Raw genomic sequence first — 15,472 nt, forward strand, 5'->3', positions numbered from 1 at the left:
AATGCTCTGCAAAAAGGTTAGCAGTTATATAAAACAGAAAGTAAGATTTAGCTAGGTTATCATTATAATGATCAACAAATTGTGCTAGTATGAGAATACAACAAAAAGTAATTGAATTACTTTTATTTATGTTAAAACTTACTGTGCAGGTCACATTTTAATACATGCATGCTTAACCTACATGATAAGTAAGATATAATCTAACATATAGATGTAGAACAGGATCATAACATTAAAGAAAACAACAATTTTGCTTATGTGTTATTTTTAACCAGCATGTGTGTTAGGTTTCATTGAACCTGGCAGGTACACAACATCGTTTGTTCCACTTTTTAAACACACACAATGCTTAATCCATTTGACATGAGTGTACTTAAGAGAAAATACAGTTATAGGTTGTTTCCCATGCAGGTCATACTGTTGCACCTCAGGTGAGCCTTATCTCATGTTTGCTGTGTAATTCATGCTGTCTGTAGGATGTATTTAAACAGTATGCTGACATACGAGTCTGTGCTCATTTTCACTTTGCAAACACAGCAGGACAGATAAACACTGTGATCCAGTAAAAAATTGACTTGATTTAACCTGTTGCCCAGAACTGCCCTCTTCACACCCACAAATTTACTTTTCAGTTAATGCAAATGATGACAAGACCCACCCACTCTCAGTGATCAAGCCAATAGGGAACAGTTTGAGGGTGAGCAAAGGGCTGCTCTTATCTCACTATTTATCCAGCAGAGATCACACTCACATCTCCTGCTGTGGGACATCAGAGAGAGAGAGAGAGAGAGAGAGAGAGACATAGAGAGCAGAAAAGAGAGAGAGCGACACAGGCAGAAAGTGAGAAGAAGTTTAGACAGTCAGCAGACAGCTGGTTTAAATACGACACATCAGACCTCTGGTCTTGTTTGGCAGTGACTCTGCAGGTGAGTACATAATCATAACTTTACTAACTGGAACAGCATGTTCTTAAAATTTGGATTTTGGAAGCAGAGGAGCTTTAGATGCGCAAAAAATGATGCTTTCAATATTTGTTTTTTTTTCCTATTCTATCCGGAAATTTAGGAAAGCATCTGGATAATAGCTCTGTAATATCGCCAGAGGTGGGAAATAATTAGTGATGCTATGTTGCTTCTGAGTCAGCACAGTTTTAATTATCTGATAACCTGCAAGTGAAATGATGTGCACATACAGTATACACATTGTTTCAAAAGTAATTTAAAGAATATATTTGAATGTCAGGTAAGTCTTTTAATGAAATATTTGGAGCGTATCTACAATACTGATTCTCCTTTGCATGAGTATTATATTAACAATTTCTGGACAGGAATTCCCTCTTACAATTCGAAAGAGGTGTTGCCTGGTCCACATGAGACCTTTCACATTGAAGAACATGGAACTAAGTAACTATTTCTCATAGTATGGTCTTCCAAAGAGCAACTTCTGTCTATGTAAATCATTTTCAACGTTTTCAAATTGGTCACTTGACTAGCTCTGCAAGTCCAGTTAAACTTGGAGATTCTGATAATGATTTGCATCCTCTCAAAACCAACCTGTTATCTAAATCATTGTTGCCTGCAAAGCAAAGTTGATGTTGGAAGAATCACGCTCTTGTTAACTGCTGTGCAAATTTAGTAGCCTTTTCTTTCATCATGGAGTGGTGAAACTATTACTGTTCACAGTTACATCATGTTGTGTCTTTATTAGTGTGTTTTACAACTGAAACTCTACTGGGGACAATAGACTGTTTCAGTGGTGTAGCATTTATTGAAACTCTGCATGTGAATGAGTCACAAATTTAGTCATAAACTCATCAAGGCACTTAAATACTGTATGTTTCAAAATTAAAAAATTTGAATTATATATATTTTGATAGTTTTGATTTTTACATATCTGCGCATCCCTATAAAACACAATCATTTTTCTGTTAATTGTCCTTTATAGACTTTGTCACCGCAGTCAGGGATAAATTTGACAAAATCAAGGAAAATTACTGATTCTGATGCAGTGATCTGTGGAAAAAAATATTCTGTTGATGTGACATTGAAGACCTTAAATTACTTGATGTAAATTGGTGAAAAAAATACATGAAATATCAGCTAGATGTTGTCTCGAAAGCTCAGTATCAGTCACTCATCTACCTTCTGTCATTTTGCTGTGATGTCAGTATCCTAATAAGTTATTTCCACCTCTTCTAGACTTTTAACGACTAGTTGGAAAAGACTTCAATATACATGAAAGGCGAGCTCCACCCTCAAAGGAAGCTTTCAGGTCATTTCTAAGCACTGGCGGGGCGCTTTTATACCACATGATTAAAGGCGGAGCGGATTGATTTGAAACAGTCACAGCAACAGATTTAATCAATTGTTTTCAGCGCTGATGAAGGTTGACACTGAAGTAAATTTAATCTTTTGCTTCCAAGAGGTCCTCAGTGTGACTCCTCTCATGCTCAGCAATTTATCAGGTGTCTGTGTTTCTCCACTCGAAAGAAAACCTTGTTTCATTGGACAGTTTTTATCTGTTGGCGGGACTGTTCAACACAAATGCGAGATAGTTCTTGCTCTCTTTTTGTAAGATGTTTTTCCTTTTTATGTGTTGAGCCTCAAAGCTATATAGGCTCATAATTTGTCTCCTTCATCTTCTATCTGTTAAAGACATCAGGAGACATTCATGTAAACACAAACCAGGCTCTGTATTAGTTTGTTTTAAGGGGACATTTTCATGCAAAAGTAACATTTATTGTTCTGCAAAGTAATGCTACTAAGAAGCATCGTCAGTGCATAACTAGTTATATTTCTGTCTCAAGAAGTGTAAATAAACTTAAATATGGTTGTTATGTTCATGTAAATAATCATATAATCATAATAATAATATTTATCTGCTCATTATCCCTCTGCCATATCAGTCTGTGAGAGTTGCCAGCGCTGCCACAGGAAGTCTAAATCACAGCACATACCAGTGTTGTGGTGATGGCAGATGCAGATTACACGTCATTTGTGTTTTAGGGTTTCTTTGACAGGGTTATCTCAGCTGAAAACAACTACTGTAACCTTGTGAGAAAGGCTTTCTGTGAACCCTGTGATAACATGCGTCATTCATGAGTGTCATAAATATGTTTCATGAAGTGTAATCTAAACAGGTAGTGTCAGTTATGGCTTTTAAAGCCCAATTGCAGTAATTTCCTGTGGAAACCCATTAAAACATAATTTAGACCATCATGTAATGCTACAAACGTAGGATACATCACAGCCCTATAATTTAATCTACAGGAAAAAAAATCTTGGCTACTTTAAAGCAGCTGTAATTTATGTTTTTTTATATTAACAATGTATCAAATGTCAATGTGTAATGTCAGAGGTGTCATTTGTAGTGATGAATCTACAGAGAAGTATCACCCGACTCTGCAGTTCCCTTCGGCTTTGCGGAGCTTTAATGAGTTTCAGTTCATCATTTAGCTGCAACTTTACTGTTCCAGTTCACTATCACCGCTCTCATAGTATTCAGCCACAGTGGGCAGCTGTGTTCAGGGAAAAAAAACCCTCTAAAAACAACCATTGTACACTACCTTCTCAGCACTAAACGGCAAACAGACACAATTAGCTGTAGACTAGCTGGTAGTGAAGCATTTAGCAGCTAAAGAGCCAGATATTTCCCACAGGAGTTGATAGTATTGAGATTTTATGTCAATTAATTTTGACAATTTCAGTATGCAAAGATAAGTAATTAATAGCAGAGCACATTTTGAGAGAAGTTGCAATGGCCACTTACTGTACTTGCAAAGTAACAATGCCAAGAGTCCTATGCCATGCTAGTGGCTCTGTGAGGCTGTATGTAGGCACCGCAGTGCTTTGAGCTAAATGTGGTTTATGACCAATCAGCCTCAGCTGTACTTTGTTTTGTGTTAATAAGCAAATGTTAGCATGCTAACATGTTAAACTAAAATGGAAAAAATGATATCTGCTATATATTAGCATGTTAGCACACTGTCATGGTGGTGTGAGAGGAAAAGTCAGGGGAACACCAAAGTCATTAGGATTTATCATCTGGGAACCATGAATATTTGTGTAAAATGTTGTTCTTATCTATTAAGTAGATTTTTATATAATTCTTAACATAAATGAAAACTTTGACCTGCTGGTGGCACTAGATGGAAATCTATTCTCTGAGAATTATGAATTTTTATACAAAATTTCATGGTAATCAATCCAATAGTTGTTAAGTGGTGGAGTAGCGTTGCCATTCCTACAGCCCCGCTGCTAGTGTGGCTAAAATGTTGCAAAGTCAGCATGCTTTTCCATTTTTAGAGATTTCTCTTTCCTGTAAGCAGCACTAACATTACTAAGGTCTATACATGGACATTTTCTTAGCTCTCCAATCGCTCTGGCATACCTTTATAATGACCTTGTCCTTTCTCAACCTCAGCCCACATATCAGACCACTATATAAACACATTGGTATAGATAACCAACAAGAGGTGCTGCACACAGTCAATATTATGAATGGTGCAAATATCAATACATGAAATATCAGTTCAGGTGAAGGACTGGCTTGAGAACTTAAAAGACAAAAGAATCTGAGGCATTCATCTTTTAAACCAGAGCTAACTGAATTTTTAAGGACATGGCTGATAAACCTTTTAGCGCACTAACTTTATAGTCTGTATCTCTTATCTATACTGTATTCAAATCTGCGTATATGATGAAATTTGTATGAGACAGGCCATAATCATGAGCCAAGCCCAAATGGCCTAACAATTATAAAAAATGTACATTTACAGCATAGATGATTGTAGTGGATTATATTCCTACTAGTAGCAGGATCTGTTCCAAATTGTCTTAGTCACTGACTAACCGGTGTTCTGTGAAAAGGAGCTAATTAACCCCAGGCCAGCTCTTAGTCCTTTACCAAGAAAGACTGCACATCCTTCATTGTTGCATAACCGTTCATTGAAGTTTAACACAATGGTTGTGTTGTGTTTTATTTGTACATTGGGTTAGATAGCCATTCACCGTACCACTCCTTTATTCTGTAATCCTTATCATTCACTGATTCAAGAATGAGTTACTAAGCAACCAATGGTCTGTGTAAAGGAGATCACAATATCTCATCATATAGCAAAGAGTCCATTAAAGTCAGCAAAATTTATTTTTCACTAGATCTGTGAGGAATCCATAAAAGATTGAACTGTAAATTTTGACCCTGTATTTTCAGTGGGAAGGTTGACCTTTTTTCATTTTTTGTGCTAGAATTTTTAACAGAATTCAGTCAACCTGTAGACCTGCCAGGTTAGACAGAATTAGAATTAGCTAAATTCAAATTAAAGTAATTTTAGTTAGGCAGAAAAATAGTTTAACGGTCCACTGTGGAGTTTTTGAAAACTAGTAGCACTATGAAGCAATATTTGTAGGAGTGGGTCTTCATTTTGTTTGTATTGCACGAGGATGCACATTCTCATGCAAGCACATGGGTGACTCGATACACATTGCTGCCCACGGTTTCGCACTATTTCATTGATCCAACAGTTGGTGGTGGTAACACGCAAAGAAGCATCGCAATACACACTTGCAAAGGCAGGGAAGAAGACTGCAAGCTAGTGAACATGGATGTAAACAATGTAGAATTGAAAATATTTATTGATTTTCAAAGTGATATTCAAAGTTTAAGGAAGGAAATACATTCAACACATTTGTTAGATCTAAAGGATGCACACAATGCCTTTTGATAAGAAACACTGAATGTAAACATAACTTTTGTTTGTTTACAAAAAACACTTTACGGTACCTTTAATGTGGACAGTCAAGACTTAATTTATTCCGCTATTTTACAGTTTCACGTTACCATCAGTCTCTTCATAACCATACAGTAGCCAGTTTCCATAACCGATTTCAAATAGACCACAGTTAACATAAGTGTCAAAGTGACTTTACTATACAGTATCTCATCTATTGACTGAAATCATCTCCACTGATATTCACTGTATGCATCTGTCTGTCACTGTGTGTCTCCCTCTCCCCTTTCCCACTTTATTTCCCCTTTATGATGACCAAGGAGCACAGCTGACCATCTTATCCTCCACCCCTCCCTCTTCATATCACCGTGCTGCTTCCTCCACCTTCCTGAGACCATGGAGGAGGTTACCAAGGTCACAGAAACCACCTCACAACCTCTCCTGGAACGGCGGGTTCGCCAGCGACAGCCCACAGTATCAGTCCTCAAATCCAAGCTGAAGCAGAGTGTGACTTGCTCTGTGCCCAGAGTCCGATCCACCCTGTCTGGGTTCTTCCCTGTGGTGCGCTGGCTACCTAAATACAAGCTCAGAGAGTATGTCTGGGGTGATGTGATGTCCGGAGTCATTGTGGGTATCATCTTGGTACCGCAGGCCATAGCCTACTGCCTGCTGGCTGGAGTCGAGCCCATCTATGGCTTATACACCTCATTTTATGCCAACATCATCTACTTCATCATGGGGACGTCCAGGCATGTTTCTGTGGGGATCTTTAGCCTCATGAGCCTCATGGTTGGACAGGTAATGAATGAATCATAAGTTGGAAATGAAATACTCAAGTCCAAGCAGATCAGTGTCTTTTATTCTGGTAAATAAAAAATAACAGTTTAAATAAAAAAAATATTTTATTCATAATTTATAAAGATTTATTAAATGTATCATTAATGATTATTATAAAATGAGAATTACGCATTATTAACCATGCATAAGACAAGAGGATAAACAAAGAAAAAGTATATTTTTAAAACAGTTTTAACCAGTAATACTTTATAACAACCTGGAGCTCTGTAATTCTTAGGTTTTACTATTTCTGCGTACCTGCAGGTGGTGGATAGGGAGGTGTTCCTGGCTGGTTTTGACCTCAGTGAAGATGTGTCAGCTTCTGGTCCTGATGTGTTAAATGGTTCATTGGGCATCAACCTCACAGAAGGTAAACTGCATAGTGTGGAGCTAATGGGCCTGCAGTGCGGGAAGGAGTGTTACGCCATCAGCATCGCTGCTGCCATTACATTCTTGGCTGGTATCTATCAGGTAAAGGAACAGTTGCTACTGGACAACTTTGTATTTGAATGAATGTGATGCTGTTAAATTGATAGACGAATTTCATAGTTATTGATGGTTCAATTATTATTCGGTCAAGTTCTCAGATGTCTGGCTACCTAAACTCACTTTCCAGTTGCCACCAATGCACCTGAAACCAGACTCAGCCAGTATCAGCCAACTGCAGTGAAAGAAAAGTCAGCCAAAGCAGTTTATGATGAAGCCTTACCGCTACAGTTTCTGTGGTACAGCAGGATGAAGATGATGATGATGATTGCATGATAAAGTCATGAAAACATGTCTCCCCAGAGTTACATATGTAACACAAGTGGCTCTATGAGGTTGCACATACAGCAGGCACAGTAATTCAGTGAGCTAAATGCTAATGTCAGCATGCTAACATGCTCATAATGACAATACTAGCAGATAATTACCATGATCACTATCTTAGCATAGTGTGCACGCTGACATTTGCTAAATTAGCACTTAACAAAAGGTAAAGGTTGTGCTGATGGGTAGGCTATTACTTATTGGACGAGGTGAAGTTTTTAACTGATGATGGCACTAGATGAAAAGGAGGGGATCACCAAAAATATTACAATTCATTGTATGGGAACATGAATATCTGTACCAAATGTCATGGCAATCCATCCAATAATTATTGAGACATTTCATTCTGAATCAAAAATGTCAGCTAGCTGGTGGCAGTAGAAGAAAAAATGTTGAGATTATTTAATTTGATAAGTGACTCACTTTTTTATCCACCTTCTCCCTCCCTTCTTCACCCTCTTCCTCTCCCTGCCCTCCTCTGCCTCCCAATTTCCTCACCAGGTCATGATGGCCCTGTTTCAGCTAGGCTTTGTCTCTGTGTACCTTTCATCTCCCATGCTGGATGGTTTTGCCACGGGAGCCTCTTTCACCATCCTGACCGTGCAGGCTAAATACTTGCTGGGTCTAAAGATTCCTCGTCACCAGGGCTATGGCACAGTTGTCGTCACCTGGTTCAACATCTTCGCCAACATTCAAAATACCAACCTTTGTGACCTCATCACTAGCACTATCTGTATCTCTGTTTTAGGTAAATAAGATAAGATAATAAGATAAGATATACTTTATTGTACCTGAGGGGAAATTTGACTTGGGCAATAGTGCTACATACAGCTGCAATCAACCCTTAATACAATATGTAACCAACAAACAGTACAGTGGTACATCAAAGACACAATAATAATTTATATACAACAAAAGAGAAAAGATATGTAAAATATTGCACATGGCCAGAGAGGTAAAAGATATAAATACCTAAACATTATGAAATGAAATGAGGAATGAAATCATGGAAACCATAAAACCAAAATTCATGATGCATTAATAATGGCATTTCTACTTTTGATTCCCAAATGTATTCAATTAACCATATTTATTCTACAAATACAAGACATCTGCTGTGTTTAATGATTCCCTTGAGTATGATGTACAGTACTCTGAGACAACTCTTACTTTAATATGGAATAACACTCATTTTGAATTATAGTGGCAGGGAAAGAGATCCAAGAGCGCTACAAGGATCGTCTAAAGATTCCTCTGCCAACTGAGCTGATCGTAGTGGCCGGATCTACACTGGCCAGCCATTATGGGATGCTGAACAGCCGTTACGGCTCCAGTGTTTCCGGTCATATCCCCACAGGATTCATCCCTCCCCAGGTGCCAAACTTTAGTCTGATGTCACGAGTGGCACTGGATGCCATCCCTCTAGCTGTCATTAGGTAATGTACAACCAATTTCACACTCTATTTGCTTGCTTACACATGTCTCTTATCTGGGATGTTACAGATGCAATTTAGTCGCTGGATTACTGGGCGGCAGGAATAAATGCCCTCGTTGTCCAGACAGATCTGATCATCTTGCCAAAATACACGAAACTTCAGACACTGTCCTCCTTATTGTTTACATTTTGCAAATAAAAGCAAAGTGGATTATTTGATTGATGGTAACCACTCTTCAAATTTCACCATATATAGCTTTGTTGAAACACGTGAATTTGTCCATGCAAGACAACAATTGAGTCTGATCACCCAAAATGCACATTCACTTCAGCTCTGAAAAGGTCTGCACATGTTTTTATGAGGGCAAAGGTTAATTCACAATCTCAACTGATCAACAAAATGTCATCTTATCTTTATCTATCTAGTTTTGCCTTCACGGTGTCGCTATCTGAGATGTTTGCTAAGAAAAATGGCTACACAGTTCGTCCCAACCAGGAGATGCTAGCCATCGGCTTCTGTAACATCATCCCCTCCTTCTTCCACTGTTTCACCACCAGTGCAGCTCTGGCAAAAACCATGGTGAAGGACTCAACTGGTTGCCAGACACAGGTGAATTTCTAACTTTAGAAAATGGTCAAAACCATTTTTTAACTATTGGTCCAATAATTTTCTTGGTTTTGACTTGACAGATGGCGTGCTTTTGAAGCATCAATGTGACCTTTTTGTTGAAACCACCTACCATTTTCTATGACGTTATGTAATTCACTATAGATCTTTGTTGCTCCCAGTTTGCAATAGACTCATGAGTTGACAACACTGTCTCATGCTTACAAAGATCTGGAGAAATGCTCTTACTACCTTTATTTGCTTAATGATTAATCATATGGTTAATATGGCAATGACAACAAATGGGAAGCGCCACGCATTGTGCTTCTACAAGGTTTGTCCTGTCAAAAGCAGGTGGAAAAGGTTCTGAATGAAGCAAATACTGATTTCATATTCTTGAAGTTGCAAGTTGTAACTTCCTTTGTGCAAAAACAGTTTCTAGAAACAGCACTTAAGTCTGTCTTGAGGTCACATGCAAAGCCTCAGCATTCAGAGCAATGAAACAAAGTATTTTATCAATTCATGTTAACTTTGTAGACAGTGTTCACTAAAGTCTCTCTCTTTCATCCTGTGTTTCTGTTTTTCTTCATTTCTCTGCTCCTCCATCAGGTATCGAGTCTGATCAGCGCCCTGGTTGTCCTTCTCGTCCTCCTCTTCTTCGCACCTTTTTTCCACGCTCTCCAGAAGTGTGTTCTTGCTTGTATCATCATTGTCAGCCTTCGCGGGGCACTGAGGAAGTTCATGGACATCCCGGCTAAGTGGCGTGCCAGCCGGAATGACGCTATTGTTTGGCTGGTGGCCATGTCAGCCACAGCTCTGATCAGTGTGGAGCTGGGCCTCCTGGTCGGAATCGTCTTCTCCATGATCTGCATTATCTTCAAGACCCAGAACCCTAAGGTGAGTGACTTGATGCTGATAATGGAATGAAAGCTGATACAAATGACAATATTTTGAGATTTAAAAAAAGGACATTTTGTGCTAATCCCATTTTTAAATGTGACCAAATTTTCTGAATGCCCACCATTTCATTGCTGTTAGGGTAGAAAATCATGAAAATTTGCAGATTTTGCAAACCAGAACCTCCACCATATCAACCATACTGACTTGCTGATATCTAATATGTCATGAAAGGCTAACATGTTCTACTTTAATAACCTCATCATCTCATCTGATGTAAGGTTTCTCTCCTCGGCCGGGCCAATGACACTGATCTTTATGAGGACATGGAGGAGTACAAGAACCTCATGCCACCACCTAGGGTTCAGGTTTTCCGCTTCCAGGCTCCTCTCTACTACGCCAACAAGGAGTCCTTCCTCAAATCCCTCTACAAAACTGTGGGAGTTGAACCTTTCTTGGAGATGACTAAGAGGAGAAAGGCAGAGAAGAAGGCCAAAGAGATGTCCGCACAGCAGGCCAAGGCAAACGGGGATAAAACCAACGGAGAGGTTGTTGTAGGACTCGTTCCAAGAGAACTTGATTTCCACACGATTGTTTTAGACTGCTCTGCCATCCCTTTCATAGACTCTACAGGCATGGCCACGTTTAAGGGGCTGGTCAATGAATATAAAGAGATCGGGGTAAGCGTGCTCTTCGCCAGCTGTAACACCTCAGTTATCGATACCCTGCAGAAGGGACAGTTCTTTGGGAAGAACGACAAAGACATGAGCAGCCTACTGTTTCATACAGTTCATGCTGCAGTTCTTCATGCAAACAGTATGCCTTCAGCAGCAGAGAGCAAGTCAGAAGACTCCATGGTGTAGAGCAGCTGGAAGAAGGGAATAGAGAAAATATTGTGATGTGTTCCATTTCTTCTTGTCCTTTCTTATGTAATCCTAAAAGGAAATTTGGGTACAGTATGCTATCTTGCCAGCTGTAACAATGCTGCATCAGGTAGCATTGAGATTGCCTTTTAGGAAGCTTTGTTCAAGAAAATACAGGGTACCAAAAGTGTCCCATTAGGAAGAGTATCTTGAGAATTTTTGTAATGTTTTGTATTAAATACCCAAACCAGAAAAAAACCTGATCTACCCAAAAAGCCTTCTTGAAAGCTGTTTAAAATTTAAAGAGCAGTCCACTACTGCAAAGAGTGTCATTTCATAAGACTGTGCTATCTATGTAGTAGAAAGCTGCATTTATTTTTATAATTTGTGCCCTACCGGAGAATAAAAGGCTGTGGCGTTCCCTATTGCTCTAAAGGGGGAAATCCTACAACAAACAGGATCTATTGCATGCAATGCCTTCCAAGGCTTCTCTCAGCCAATCATTTTATATGTACATAAACTGCAGCTGCCCTTTCCTCCTCCATACGTCCTCAAACTCCAACTAGATTCATTTAAGCTGCTCAGATTATCTGATTTCATAATAATATAACTAGTTTTTTAGTACTCATATCAGTTTTTCACTCATCACTAGCGTGAAAACACTATTGCGGACTGGTTTTTTCAAGACAACCTTCTACCCTTCCTCAGAGGTAGGCCTATAAAAAAATAAGGAAGCACAATACCCATAAAAGTCAAACATTTTAATTTATGGCCTATATATACCTATATACCCCATATTTCTTGGTCGACTCAGTTTTCATATTTGTTACACCTTTTGTTGCTATGTAGTTCAGTTTCAATGTCAGATAATAATAAAGGAAAGGAGAGATGATTGTTTTAAGTTGGTTGCATAATAAACTTGTTTGCTTAGCAGTTGGACTGAAGTTTATATTAGGGCTGCTCCATCTCTAATTGACCGTGCCAGTTGTGGTCACTTCTCCCACCTCCTCTCAACATCTTTCCTCTCTTCCTTTCCTCATTTCCTCTAACTAACATCCTGGCTGAACACAAGTCCTAGTGAGGAAGGAAAGGGATTTAGCAGGAGGAAAGACTAAAGGAACGCACACATAACTCTATACCCCGGAGAGCTATTGTGGCTTATTTTTAATCACTAAATCTGAAGGTTTCACAGAGTCTGATATTAAGTGACCCTGAAGACTTTTCAGGGGGAACTGCCCATGATCTTTAGCATGAGTAACATCAGTAAATGAGGTCCAATAAATGTAAATACAGGAGGCATTTTCATATGCATTTAATCTGTACATGCTTGCTAATTTAGTGCTTTATTGCACAGTTGTTTTGTATGAATGTTATTAGTCACAAATGTGTTTTCTTTCATTTCCAAATTAGTTTGTGTTCAGACAATTAAAGCTGTTTATATCTGGGTTTCTCATATAACACAATATCAAAAGCAGAGCGTAATGTGATGAAAGTTGTTTCAACATCAATCCTTTAGACAAAATCCAGAATGGCTCTACTCCAGGAGTCCAGAGTCCAGACATTGAGACTATTACCTTGGACCTGAAAATCATTTCTCAAAGGAAAGTTAAACGTTTCCTGACTTACAGGGAAAGTGCTTGTGCGTGGCGGGGAGAAACACTTTATGTGTCCTCACGAGAACAGTGTGCTTTTTCAGTCTCAATCTGAAAGCAGGGTTCATTACAACATACTTGTACTCTTGCCCTGTACTCTAGTCACCTAACAGGAACAGATTTATGATCTGTTCTCATAAAAATAAAGGATTTACACATCTGAAATCTCTTCTCGGGTGCTGGATGAAAGCAAGACATCGTTTGGTGCTTCTGAAATTTATATTTTTATTGAAAAAACTGAAGGCAGCAGGTGATGCCACATATTCGATTAAATGCGTCACTGCCATTGGTTTGTTAAATCAAATATTTTGTGACTGGCAAGAATAAGAGCAGACGTCGCATCTTAGTTAAATCACGCTTTTCTTTATGTATTGTGCAAATTGTGAAATCTAGACTGAAATAATTTAACTTTTGTTACTAATATATGTAATCTTTCAAAAAGGATGTATTTTTACTTCCATGTGAACATGTTCATGTCAAGACATGTCTCATTTGTCAATTTAAAAAATGGCCATTTTGTATTTTCATATACTTGTCATTTTTCCATGCATTAATTTAACTGGAATTGTGATAGTCATTACTGAGCATCAACTTTTTTAGAGGAAGTCTGTCTGACATTCATTTTTGACATAGTGTTGACATTCAACATCCATATATATACACTGCCTTAATGCCAACTACTTGAATTAAATTAAAGTTTTTAGTGAAAAGATCGTGTCTGTGACTGTATTATTGCCTTTAGAAAGAGACATTTATCATGGGAACACCCATTAATGACAACTGTTACTTATTTTGCTAAAAGTATATTAAAGCTGCACTAATCAATATTTTTATAATAACAAAAGATCAAATAACTATCTGTGATATGAAAAGGGTCGTTCATAGTGACCAACTATAAATTAATTATCACCTGACTCTGCAATTCCCTTCACCTTTATGGTGCATTTTAGTGTCTTTCAGCTCATTGTTTTGGTTTTATGACCAACAACTTTACTGTTTTAGTTTCAAATGACATGAAAAATACAGCAACAATCTGTTTTTCCAGAAATAATACTAATGAAAATAATTTTAAAAAACGTCTTTATAATTTGTCCATGAGCAGCAAATACAAATTTCCTTTCACCTTCATTGTACTGGGGGGTGCAGCAGAAGTCTCAGAAGCAGATATCTCTAAACATCAGCATATAAAATCAAAATATTTGCATGTTTAGATACCACACAAATGTTTTTTGGGGTTTTTTTTGTGATTTGAGTGGACTGACCCTTTAAATAAAAAAAAAGCATTTAAAAATAAAACAATCAATGGCAAAAAGCAAAGACACAGCTAGATTCATATATTAATTTGTAAAAGATAAGCAGGATATTGAACAGTTTTCCAGTCAACTACATTTTAAAAATGAAGTCCTCAAAATGAAAAGTTGATTGTTTCCCAAAATGATGATTAAACAGCTTTACCAGGTACCACTGTGCTGCTGTGTCAGACATTATGCTCTACACAAATATCCATTATTCCACAAGGTAATATACTCATGGCTATTATTTTCTAAGATAATAATTATACTTACAAACACTTACAGTATGTCTTGTTCTATGCTCAGTCATTCTGAATGACAGCACTGCAACAGGATTTAATGTGACATCCTCTCCCAAAGACACATGCTTACACAGACTTCATGTAATTATTCATAGAATAGTTAGACATTCAAGTATATTTTAAGGGCCCTTCTTTTACTTATTAACTGTAAACATGCTAAGAGTAAGCAGTTTGTCTGGACAAAGATTGTCAATGATTAAATGTGTTTACATGTATGAGCCATGCACGTGTCACAGCTACCATTTGATCTACAGTATATACACATATTATTACTGCAACAAAACTAGCAACAGTGAAAAACAAATAGTGGTTTACAAAATTACAATCATGTACAATGAATTCGGTTAAAACGTGGGCTCACATTTATTTTAACTATGTACACGTGTATCTATCCCAAACCTAATTAAAAGCTTACTAAGCTCATAAAGTTTCATACGACAAGTACAAACTGACCTTTGTGACACCACCCTAAGTTTCAAAATGTTCAAATGGTATCTTTGCAACAGGTATTGCAAAATTTAACAACAATAATCATGTTGATCATATATAAACCCTTAAAGGATTTATTTTATGATGACAGTTCGTGTTTCAGAAGGCTCATCTCTTTATCTTTATGGTTCTTGAAACAGAATACCTCAGAGCTTGGCATCGGTTCCACATGTAGAAATTTCCAGTTATGCTATCGTAGTTAAAACAGTCTAACAGCATTTCAGCTCCAACAGTCCAGTTCTTAGTTACTTTTTCAAATGTTTTCATGCTTAAACCTGCAATATCTGATTTTTTGGCCACATGGAGGCAGTAAAAGCAGTCTGTAAACACAACACTGATGATACCAACTTTTAATTGAAAAAAAATAGAAAAGGTGTGGGACGTAAAACAAAAACATTGAATTGAAAGATGCTATAAAGCTCATCAGAGCTGCAGGGGGACTGCAGAGTCAGTTGATAAACTCTTTACAGATTCATCACTACCCAAGACACCTTGTCATGTGATCCATTCTTAATATTCAAATATTGATTATAGCCACTTTAAATTTCCTTGTAAACCCA

The 15,472-nt window shown here is 37.8% G+C and overlaps 1 protein-coding gene across 1 annotated transcript; it reads left to right on the forward strand.

Moving 5' to 3' along the window:
- The first annotated feature begins 740 nt into the window (after positions 1 to 740).
- On the forward strand, positions 741 to 13,539 carry slc26a1 (solute carrier family 26 member 1). Its single transcript, XM_044334097.1, has 8 exons — positions 741 to 926; positions 6,049 to 6,526; positions 6,830 to 7,036; positions 7,877 to 8,123; positions 8,580 to 8,811; positions 9,237 to 9,420; positions 10,027 to 10,314; positions 10,596 to 13,539. Exons 2-8 carry the CDS (start codon positions 6,125 to 6,127, stop codon positions 11,175 to 11,177), a joined length of 2,142 nt encoding a protein of 713 aa, XP_044190032.1. The 5' UTR covers positions 741 to 926; positions 6,049 to 6,124; the 3' UTR covers positions 11,178 to 13,539.
- Positions 13,540 to 15,472: the final 1,933 nt, after the last annotated feature.

Source organism: Thunnus albacares, chromosome 18 (assembly GCF_914725855.1).
Source record: "Thunnus albacares chromosome 18, fThuAlb1.1, whole genome shotgun sequence".
In the NCBI taxonomy this organism is placed as follows: domain Eukaryota; kingdom Metazoa; phylum Chordata; class Actinopteri; order Scombriformes; family Scombridae; genus Thunnus; species Thunnus albacares.

What these genes read in the sequence shown, in the direction of transcription:
- slc26a1 (XM_044334097.1), top strand. Translation starts at nt 6,125, where the DNA reads ATGGAGGAGGTTACCAAGGTCACAGAAACCACCTCACAACCTCTCCTG. An exon ending in TGAGCCTCATGGTTGGACAG is followed by an intron (nt 6,527 to 6,829) that starts GTAATGAATGAA and finishes GCGTACCTGCAG; the next exon opens with GTGGTGGATAGGGAGGTGTT. An exon ending in TCAAGACCCAGAACCCTAAG is followed by an intron (nt 10,315 to 10,595) that starts GTGAGTGACTTG and finishes ATCTGATGTAAG; the next exon opens with GTTTCTCTCCTCGGCCGGGC.